We start from the raw sequence: 10798 nt of genomic DNA on the forward strand, positions 1-10798 counted from the left end.
TTGGCTCTGGACCAGGGAATGGTCCATGGATCTGCAATATTGTCAGCAGCCTCAGCCTGGGCTGGAGTGTACAAGCTGGATGTCACAGGAGAACCCTTTCAGGGTCCCAGGGAGCTGAGCTGCTCAGTGCTGAGCTTGCTGGAATGGGTCTCTCATCCCCAGGCAGGGGCAGGAGGGCTGAGCCAGCCCTTGGAGACAGGACTGGTGTGATCACAAGCTGTTCAATACCTTCAGAGCAGAAAGGCCATGCTCAGCCAGCCTGGGGGGAGCTGGCAGCACATGGGGCTGTCATAGTGCCTGGGTGGCCTCGAGGATGAACAACTTCAGCAGGAACTGGTGGGAAGAGCTTCAACCATCATGCAAAGACCATCTAGTGCCAGACAGGTCCGTGATCCCCAAAGTGTAGCAGAGAGAACCTCCCTGCCCTACTCTGCCTGGCCCTTCCGATGAGCAGGAGCTGCGGACTGGCTGTGTCAGCAGTGCTGATTCCCTGGGAATCAATGCCACGAGGGGATCTCCTCGGCACCAAAACGGGCAGAGCGGGTCTGTGCTCCAGCACAGCCCTCACTGGTGGTGACAGCTCATGAAGCATCGATGTCACAGGGCTGGGAGCTTGCCTGGCCCCGGGTCTGGCTTCACCGCTCCAGTCTGGAGCCCAGAGAAGGACAGCACGAGTCAGTCCCCTTTGTCCTCTCCTGTGCACTGCTGCCTCCATCGCTGCCTCCTCCCCTCCGCAGTGGCCGGGCCGTGCTGCCCCTGCGTCAGCGTGGGCAGGAGGGGATCAAACAGGGTGAGCATCACCCCCACCCCACAGCTCGGGCAGCCGAGGCTCGGCTCCCTGGCTGATGGCGACGAGCCCTGCGCCTGCCCAGAGGGAGTTTCCATTGCAAACACGCACCACCGTCTCCTTTCTTGGTAACTGATCTGGGATTGCTTTTTCCAGATAATATGGGGGAGGCCGTCAGGACATGTCCTGGCAGAAGACAGAAAATTGAGACAGAAACAAAGACATCGTTTGTCACTCCACACCTTGATATATTTGTTACCCATTTTGTGTTGTGCAGACTAACAGAGCAAACCCGTCAGCCTGGGCCCGCCATCCCTCACACACACGAGACACCTTTCCCAGGGCTGCATCATTCAGCGGGTTCCCACTGAGCTGGGAATTGCTGTGGAAGGCACTGGGGAGAAGCTGGTCCACAGGGGAAACCTAATGACTCCTAATTAGCTTATTCATGACACTAAAAGCGCAATTAAGTGCTATTGTTTGAGGCAAATGCAACACACTGACCGTTGCTGTTTCGCACCACTCTGGGCACCCCAGCAGGTAATAAATATATCACCTCCCCTCCTATGCGAGGAGCGCAGCTCGTCCCTCCCCCCTGCAGCACACGGGCAGAGATAGCATCTCCGGCGTGCTTCTTGCAGGAGCAGACTCCGATACCATCTCCCGAGCATTACGACGTTCCCTTTTTCTTTTATCTCAAGGGAATTTGTTGTGGGTGAGTGTTTCAGGAGAGCCTGGGAGACTGAATTCTTCTGCTAACGTGAAATAGCCGAGGGAGCGGCTGCTCCTCCGTTTCCTGATGCCCCGTCACAGCCGGCTCAGGGGAGCTCTGTGCTGAGGGTTCCTGATGTCAGAGTGGGGCTGGTTTGGGATTGTTGTTCACGAGCTCAGTCAGGGGCCTTGGCAGCAGCTGACCAGCAACAACTTTGACCAGAAAAGTCCAGAAAAAGCTGACACTGCAGGACAAGCTCCACATTTCCTCTTTGACTCCTCTGCCACATGTGGTAAAAGAGCTGAAACATGGGTTGAGGTTGTGATAACACAGAAGGAAAAGCCCTAAATCCAGGTGTTCCCTACCTGTGGGGCTGTGGCAGGGCTTTACCTCATGTTAGGGCAGTTGTCATCTTCAGGCTGACTCGTGACTTGGCCTAAAATGTGAGGGTGACCCGAGGGGGTTCAGACCTCACAGCACAGGTTTTGGCCCACATGGGAGGCTCAGGGCCAATATAGGAATTGCCTGGAGCAGGAGGGTGTTTGCTGGAGTGAACATGAGCAAAGCGAGCACATCTGCTCCGAGCAGGGGTGGCCGGGGTGGCTCTGGAGCACAGCTCCCACACGACGGCTGTTGGGCAATCCTGTACCCCCCACTGTGGAGGGAAGCAGGCCAGGAACACCTCATCTTTGCCCTGCCAGGTTGCCCCAGGATGGTGCTGGAAGCTGAGCACTGTCCTCTGCTCGCTCTGCCTTTGCCAGTGGTGGGTTGGGCCCAGGTCCTCTCCTTCCCCAGCTCCCTGAGGGACAGGGCATGTGTGCACCCCAAATCCCCTGATTTGGCAGCCTGGGGAGTCAGAAATCCAAATCTGAAGCCCATAGGTGTGAGGCAGTGCTGCCCAAAGAGCAGAGCCCTCAACTGAGAGGATCCAGAATTTCTCTCTCTGGTTAAGTTGCTTCCTCGGTGGCCGCCCAGAAAATCACCCCACGCTCGTGGAGCTGCTGAAGGCAGCGTGACTGCTGTGAAGTCCTGGGATCTAACAGAAGGCAGATAAAGCCTTGTTGTTATTGTGTCCTTCAGGGAACAGATGAAAGAAAGGAGGCACCATGAATTACCGAGGGTGAGGCTCTGGGAACATCTGAGCACCTCCAAAATCAGTTAAGTGCATTAATGTAAAAACAGCCGGAGGGGCCCGGGAAGGAAGGAGATCACAACAGGAGGGAAAACACAAAAGGGTTCCTAATCCCTATAACTCCCTCGCTACCTCACAGGCACCTCTGCTAAAAGCAAAAATAACTTCTCTTATTGAGAATGCCACGGTGGAGCCAGGCGGGCCGGGCTGGGTGTGCGATTTTCCACTGCATGCGGCAAGAGCTGGCGTCACACCAGCAAAGGGTTTTATTCCCAACAAAGAATAAAACAGTGCAGGGTCTAATTTCCTGCTTCTTTGCTGCTTTTTTCAGGCCAATACCTGTCCAGCTGCATGACTGTAATGGCTCTGCCCAGTCCCTCAGTAGCCCCGGGCAGGGGTGGCCGGCGGGGCCTCACCACTGTCCCTCCCTCTGCGCTGCCCTGGGCGAGCCCTTGGGGTTTGCAGGGTCCTCACCCCAGTGCTGGGTGTGGGGGCCTTTGCCCCTCAGCACTTTTGGCACAGGTGATGCTGGTCCTGCTGAGTTACTGTTGGCTGTTACTGACCTCAGCTGCAAATCCATAGGAAAAAACCTATGGCACAAGCACTGATAAGGACTGATCGTTCTCTTCCCACTGATAAAGATTTATGCTACTCTTCCCACTGATAAGGATTGATCATGCTCTTCCCATTGATAAGGACTGATCCTACTCTTCCCATCAGAAATTGCAGGTAGCGTGCCCTGGCCGTGGGTGTCTGATGCAGTTGCAGTCCCACTCCTCTGATTCAGAATATTTAGGCATTAAAACCTGCCTCAGCCAGGAGAGAGAGGAAATTGTGGCACAGGATTTTTAGCTTCTACACATTTTTTAGAAGCCACAGGCTGCTTCTGTGGAATTTGGGACAGGTGATGGAGCAAAGCAGGTACCCATTGCTGTAGGGACTTTCCAGTCTCTGTCAGGAGATTCAGCCCAGACTGGTACAAAAGCAGAAATTACTGGAGTTCCTTCTCTTTTGAGCTACAAGATTTCTGCCAAATCCCATATCAGTACACAAATCCCGCCAGGTCTGTGCTTGTCCTGGGTTAGAGGTCCTGACAGGAAAGTTTCCATCTGGCTCTGGGTTGGCCCATATAAAGATTATGGATGTGCAGAGCTCTTAAGTCAGCAGCTTTCCTTGGCTTTAGACTCTTTAAAAAAGCAAATAAACAGATTTGTAGATTTTTGCAATGATATCAGCCACTTGCGGGCGACCTGGCGGATCACAGAGGATTCACTTGTGTTACTTCATGAGGGAGCAGCGGGTGGAGCTGGGCTGGGAACGCTAAAACGTAGCCATGAGCAGGAGCCTGGACCACGCCAGGTGCTGGGAATGGAAGCGGAAGGAGAAGATCCCGTGTGTGCCGTGGTGCTGCTGGTGGGATGTGACAAAAGATGTGAAATCAGGGAGAGGAAAATGATGATTCTGGAATTTGGCTCAGGCTGTTGGGGGTGACGAAAAGCACCGGGAACGCCTCCTGGCCGGGCTATAAAGGGCCCCGAGGCAGGGGAAGGAGCACTCACTGCTGAGCTGCAGAACTGCCTCTCTCTCCACCTCCAGCCTCCACCATGAGCACCACTGTCAGGCAATACTCCTCCTCCACCTCCCTCAAGGGATTCGGGAGCCTGGGGGGAGGCTCCAGCAGGCTTTCCTCCGTGCGTGTCGGGGGGGGAGGCTACAGGGCCCCCAGCGTGCACGGGGGCTCCGGCAGCTACTCCGTCTCTTCCCGCGTCGTCTCGGGGCTCGGAAGTGGCTTTGGGGGCAGCTACTGCAGCAGCGTCGGAGGGGCCCTCGGCGGGGGCTTTGGGGGCAGCTTTGGGGGCAGCTTTGGGGCCGGCTTTGGAGGGGGCTTTGGAGGCGGCGATGGCATCCTGCCGGCGGGGGAGAAGGAGACGATGCAGAACCTCAACGACCGCCTGGCCGCCTACCTGGACAAGGTGCGAGCCCTGGAGGAGGCCAACACCGACCTGGAGGTCAAGATCAGGGAGTGGTACAAGAAGCAGGGCCCTGGTCCTGACCGGGACTACAGCCCCTACTACAGGACCATCGAGGAGCTCAGGAACAAGGTAGGACTGGGGATTAATGCACTGGGACATCGTGTGTCAGAGAGGAAGCAGAGACACTGACTGTTACTTCTGTAATTAGTCAGCACTAGTTATGTTGTAAAAAGTGTTCCAGTGGCACATGGGGAGTGCCAGGTTGGAAATCGGGGGTGTTTCAACGTCATCTTTTGGTTGCATCCTCCTGGGTGGGACAAGTGGCAGCTTTCACTGGCGGAAATGGATGTAACAAGACGTAACACAAAAATGAAGAATACAGACAAGTCTGCACTGATCATGTGCGTTCTTGGGAGTTTTAAAGGAATGTGCAGGGAAAGTTGTAACTGTGGGCAAACTGTGAGACGCTGATGTCATGTTTGGAAACATTCAGGCAAAGAATTTGCAAACTTGTTTCAGCTCCTCCTATTAAGAAGATTTAGATGATAAAAAGGTGGATCTGACCAATAACGAGTTCTTCACCTCCTTTTGGCAGTCACTGCCCCTGGGCTGGGCTTGGTGCAAAGCCCCCAGCCCAGGCATCTTGGGGGATTCCTCTCCATCTGATTTGAGTCCCAGCACCCCATTTTGGAGGAAATGCTCCAATTTCTTTTGTCCTCTGTTACTTCCCATGCATGAATTGCCCCCAGCAAACACGCAGGAAGCCTTGTGCAGCTAGAGCTGTGGGAGTGCTGGCAAAGGATGCAGGGAATCCATTTTCCTCCCATCTCCTTAACACAATTCTCCCAAACTCTGACTTGAATCTCCTCCCAGGAGGGGTTATTTGCTTTGGTAATATGAAAATCAGAAGCTGTAGGCACCTGCTCACTGCCTTTTGCTCCATTTCTGTTGCCAAGAAATTAAATCCACCCCAGAACAAGGTGTGCCAAGTGCAGACACCCTGCTGGTCCCTCTGTCCTGCCACGGTGCTGCAGGTGGGGAGCACATGATTCCTCCTTGACCTTTCTATAATCAGCACCTGCCCTGAAGGACGGGAACAAAAGCCACCATCAGATTTCACACATCTTTCATGGCCCCACTTTGCCTTTTGGAACACTTACTGATGGATTTTTGGAAAGGGAAGTCACAGACTGACCAGCCCCTTCCCACAGTCGCAGCTGCATCTCCCTTGTCCTGATTCCATGCACACTTCTGCTAAAGAAATCCCAAACTTCCCCAAAACTGCTCCTGTCCCAGCACTCCCACTGTGCTGCTTCCCTTGATCTGTCAGGAGGAGTTCCTGACGCTCCTTTTTTTATCCTCCACCCACCAGGTGCTGGCGGCCACAGTTGACAATGCCAACCTCTTGCTGCAGATTGACAATGCCAGGCTGACGGCCGATGACTTCAGGACCAAGTAAGCCACATTTCCTGGAGAAACGGAGCAAAGGGAAGTTTGATGCAATGAGGAGAAAATCCCACCCAAACCCCAAAAAGGCAGCGGGAAAACAAAGCCTTCAAAAGGAGGGTGTAATTTCCAAAGCAGATGGTTATCTCAGTCTTAGAGGCACTCCAGGATTGCGTTGCTTCCATCCACGACCACTGTGTTATTCCCATTCCTTGTTCACCCATGGCACAGGCTCTCCTGTGCAGAGGCCTTGCCCTGTGCCTCGCTGTGCACTTAATGCATGTGTGCAGCTGCACAGAGCACGGGGCCAGCACCAGGACCTGGTGGGACCAGGAGCAGGGTGATGTGATGGACTCAGGTGGACACTGTTTTGCTGGTGTCCCCCACATTTGTGCAGCTTTGCTGACTGTTGCTGTGCCCCCAGGTTTGAGTCAGAGCAGGCCCTGCGCCTGAGCGTGGAGGCCGACATCAACGGCCTGCGCCGCGTCCTGGACGAGCTGACCCTGTCCAGAGCCGACCTGGAGATGCAGATCGAGAGCCTGAAGGAGGAACTGGCTTATCTGAAGAAGAACCACGAGGAGGTGAGCACAGAGCCAGGCTCAAAAAAGGCCACCCTGGGTCCAGAAATTTGATCTCTGGTCCAGCCTTTAAGGCTACACTAAGTGCTGGGCGGGAGGTGAGAAGTGCTGGTGAGGCAGCAGAGGGGCACCTTGGACGGCAGCACATCCTCCCCATCCTCCCTGGAGACTGGGTAACACCCACTCACCACTTGGCATGTCAGTAATAACCACTGTAGCTGTTAGAACTTTATTAACATCCCTCACAGCTTCGGGCAGGGAAGGTCTGTTCCTTGAGAAATGAACCAACTACAGGCTTTGTTTTATTTTCTGACGAAATAACTCCCATAGGGATTTCTTAAGAATTTGAACTATTTTCTTTGTGGTCATGGGGCAAAGACCCCAATTTGCTCCCTGTTGATCTGCCTCCAAATGCTCCCTTTCCTGAAGAACTCTGTCTCAAGAAAAAACATTTCATATGCTGGTTCTTGGATTGCATGAAGATGTTTTTCTCTTTCTGTGTCAGGAAATGAGTGCCCTGCGTGGTCAAGTGGGTGGGGAGATCAGCGTGGAGATGGACGCTGCCCCCGGAATCGACCTGACCAAGATCCTGGCGGAGATGCGGGAGCAGTACGAGAGCCTGGCGGAGAAGAACCGCAGGGACGCCGAGCAGTGGTTCTTCAGCAAGGTGAGGGGCTGGGGGGGAGCAGCGGGCGCGGGGCCGGGGCTGTGCCCACCACTGGGGCTCTGAGGGCACGGCTCGGCCTCACTGCAGACGGAAGAGCTGAACCGGGAGGTGGCCATCAACACGGAGCAGCTGCAGAGCGGCAAGACGGAGATCACGGAGCTGCGGCGCACGATCCAGAGCCTGGAGATCGACCTGCAGTCCCAGCTCAGCACGGTACGGGGGGCGGGGGGCACCCGGGGACAGGGGCCCGGGGCCGCAGGGCTGTGCCCCCCCGGCCGCCCCCGCGCCCCTGAGCCGGCCCCGTGCCCGTCCCGCAGAAAGCGGCGCTGGAGGGCACCCTGGCCGACACGGAAGCGCGCTACGGCACCCAGCTGGCCCAGCTGCAGGCGCTGATCACCAGCGTGGAGGAGCAGCTGGCCGAGCTGCGCTGCGACATGGAGCGCCAGAACCACGAGTACAGGGTCCTGCTGGACGTCAAGTGCCGCCTGGAGCAGGAGATCGCCACGTACCGCCGGCTCCTGGAGGGCGAGGACGCCCAGTGCGTGAGGGGCTGCGTGGGGAGGGCGGCGGGAGGACACGGGGGATAGCAAAGGAAACAGAAAAGGAACCACCTGCATTCCCTGCAGGGTCCTGTCAGCCCATTCCCTGACCCATCGCATGCAACAGGGTCTCCAAGTCCAGAACAGCCCCGTGGTTATAACGGTGCTGCAGCATCCCTGGGATCCACCTCCCATCCCTCCTGTGTCCGTGTGACCCTGCAGAGGGAGCAGGTACTGCTGCTGCTCCTTGCAGCTGGGATAGGTGCTGCCTTGGTATCCAAATCCCCATGGCACAGATGCATCCTTAGCAGTTTCTTCCCTTAATTGTGACACCGGGCAGTTTCCAGAAGCACTGGAATTTTAATCACTTACTGGTGATTATCACAAGAAATAAAGGCAGGGTTTAAATAATGATTTTGTCTTAGCGATCACCCACTTTTTTCCTGTTTCTGACCACCCTTTCCCTGTTCTCCTCCTGTAGCATGTCCTCCCACTACATCGCACCAAAAGAAGGTAAGAACAGGTCTTGGCTGAAGCTCTGATCACATACAGCTCTATCACATCCTTATCCACCTTCTTAGCACAGAATTCTTCTACTAATCTACTAAAGTTACTATTTCATTATATTTCCAAAATGTGAATTGACACAAACTACTCTTATGATATACCAAAACCTCTCTGAGAAATTATCTGAGCAGACTGAAACTGTACAGTGAAGCTTTTAGGGGTGGGAATGGGGTGTTACGTTGGGTTTCTGAGGAGGTGGTTCTAATACCAAATCTTTTGGATGAAGCTCTTTAAGACACTTTCTCCTTGCTGCCCTGGAAATAATGGTTCCTTCCCTCCCCACTGCAGGGCCTGTAACCACCCGCCAGATCCGCACGATCTTCGAGGAGGTGCAGGATGGGAAGGTGATCTCCTCCCGGGAGCAGATCACCCAGGCTGCCCACTGAGCCCTTGGAGCCCACTGAGCCTGGTTTGCTGCAAACCTCGCCTGGCACAGCAAAGCAGATCCCTGCTGGCATGCTCTGGCCCTGTGTGCCATGAAAAGCACCTTCTCCCTCTCTCACCCCCCTCCTTCCCCTCCCTCACCCTTCTCTCAGCACTGTGCCACACACAGAAATCAAATAAAGCTTCTCCTCACACTCCTGCAAACCAGGCTCTGGTCCCGTTGCTCTCGGGCTGTCCCCCTCCTGCAGCCGTGGGACAGAGCTCCTCCCTGGAAGGACCAACATTCCCCACCCTTGGTACCCCGATGGCGGGCCCAGCACACTCACACCTCTGAACACCTGAGACCTGGCAGCTCCAGAGAAGAGGGAATGGATGCTGGTGTGGAGGAGGTCTAGACAGGAACTGATCCCACAGGTGGTGGGAGGTGAAACCTGTCAGTGTGTCTGCGTTTCACCTCGGGCACTGAGAGGTTCAGGTCGGGCAAAGCGCTGCTCCCCCACTGTGACACCCAGGGAGAGCAGAGCCGAAGCTTTAACCCAGAGAGGCCAAGCAAGAACATGAATAAAGCCCAGGTGATGCAGCCAGGACCCTGCAAACACCCCCCAGCTCTGCCCCAGCAGCTGCCCCCCAGTCTGGATCCTGAGCTTTGGGAAACTGCAGGTGGGGCAGGGATCTGCTGGCTGCTGCCCCTCTGGACAGGCAAACTCAGCTCAGCTTGATTCCTGCTTCCAAAGGTGCTGCTGAAGGGTGAGGAAAACAGTGATGGGAAGCAGTGGGGTATGGTCTGTGCAAGCAAAAAGATTAAAATTCTTCTGGGAGTTCTTCTGGCACTCCCCGGGGTGCTGGTGGCTGCTCCTGACACAGCAGTTCCTGCTGCTGTCAGCTGGCCCAGCGTTCCTGGAAAGCCAGTTCAGACACATTCTTGGCTGGATTCTGTCACATTTATTACTTCATAAATCCAACTTCTAAATCAATGAGATGAATCAGAGCAATGCTACTGATTGTGAGTGAGAGCAGAGCTGGCCACACAGCTTTATGACCCCTCTCCAGAAAATCTGCCTGGAATTCAGGGGGAGATAAGACAAAATTCTTTTTTTTCCCCCCAGACATTGGAATGGTGCCTGCAGTGCATCAGCTGGGTTGGCAGGGACCCCCACAGTCCTGCCCTGCAGCTCTGCCCAGCACCAAGGGCTGTGTCCCCCCTGTCCCCTTGGAGCAGACCCCTGTGGGTCATCAGCTGTCCTGAGCACCCCCAGCATCCACCAAGCAGTGGAGACACGATTTGGTTTAAAGCTGAATTCTATCAATCAGTGAGCTCATTTCCACTCAGATTCCACCCAAGGACATGGAAACAACCCAGTGAGGCAGTGCTGGGGTCAGGAGAACATCCTTGTGGTGCATCGTGGATGATCCACGCATCAACAGCAGCACAATTCCCAGCTGGAGGCACTTCCAGCCCCAGCACCTCCACAGTCCTGCAGACTGCACTCCCTCTGCTCCCACAGCCTTGAAGGAGCAGCTCTGGGCAGCCTCGGGTCTCTCCCTGGGGAGATCCATAGTCTGGAGCCTCCCCCTGGGGGGATCCATGCCCTGGGCTGGATAAAGGCAAGGCTGAGCCATCCAAGCTCAGCTGCCTGAGAAGTGTCAGGACAGACACAGCCTGCAGTCAACCCTCCAGCTGCCACCCTTGCGACACAGAGCGAGGGGCTGCTGAGCTGCCTTGCTGGAATTCAGCCTTGCTTCATATTTTTCTCCTGTAAAAGTCTGGGCACACCCCTGTTCCTATAGAAACAACAAATAACACTTTTCTAACGAAATCCCCTGGTTTAATTACTCCTACTGCACAGTGTGAGGGAGGTGTGAAAAACAGAAGTCGATTCTCTCCTGCCTTGAGCACTATTAATTAGCCCTGACCTCAGGAAACCCGTCAAGGAGGGATCTGCAGGCTCATGCTGACAGGCAGTGGCAGTTTAAGGCATGTTTCAAAAACTGGGAATTTAGTCCACAAAGACA

At 55.0% G+C, this 10798-nt stretch overlaps 1 protein-coding gene across 1 annotated transcript; it reads left to right on the forward strand.

The window, feature by feature from the left end:
* The first annotated feature begins 4175 nt into the window (after positions 1 to 4175).
* On the forward strand, positions 4176 to 8989 carry LOC114001297 (keratin, type I cytoskeletal 14-like). The gene is made up of 8 exons (XM_027746353.2): positions 4176 to 4733; positions 5977 to 6059; positions 6475 to 6631; positions 7134 to 7295; positions 7383 to 7508; positions 7613 to 7833; positions 8316 to 8347; positions 8690 to 8989. Exons 1-8 carry the CDS (start codon positions 4236 to 4238, stop codon positions 8785 to 8787), a joined length of 1377 nt encoding a protein of 458 aa, XP_027602154.1. The 5' UTR covers positions 4176 to 4235; the 3' UTR covers positions 8788 to 8989.
* The last annotated feature ends 1809 nt before the right edge of the window (positions 8990 to 10798 follow it).

This window comes from Pipra filicauda, unplaced genomic scaffold, assembly GCF_003945595.2.
Source record: "Pipra filicauda isolate LSUMZ 115617 unplaced genomic scaffold, ASM394559v2 scaffold193_size2426894_pilon, whole genome shotgun sequence".
NCBI classification, from domain to species: domain Eukaryota; kingdom Metazoa; phylum Chordata; class Aves; order Passeriformes; family Pipridae; genus Pipra; species Pipra filicauda.

What these genes read in the sequence shown, in the direction of transcription:
- LOC114001297 (XM_027746353.2), top strand. Translation starts at nt 4,236, where the DNA reads ATGAGCACCACTGTCAGGCAATACTCCTCCTCCACCTCCCTCAAGGGA. An exon ending in AGCAGTGGTTCTTCAGCAAG is followed by an intron (nt 7,296 to 7,382) that starts GTGAGGGGCTGG and finishes GCCTCACTGCAG; the next exon opens with ACGGAAGAGCTGAACCGGGA. An exon ending in TGCAGTCCCAGCTCAGCACG is followed by an intron (nt 7,509 to 7,612) that starts GTACGGGGGGCG and finishes CCCGTCCCGCAG; the next exon opens with AAAGCGGCGCTGGAGGGCAC.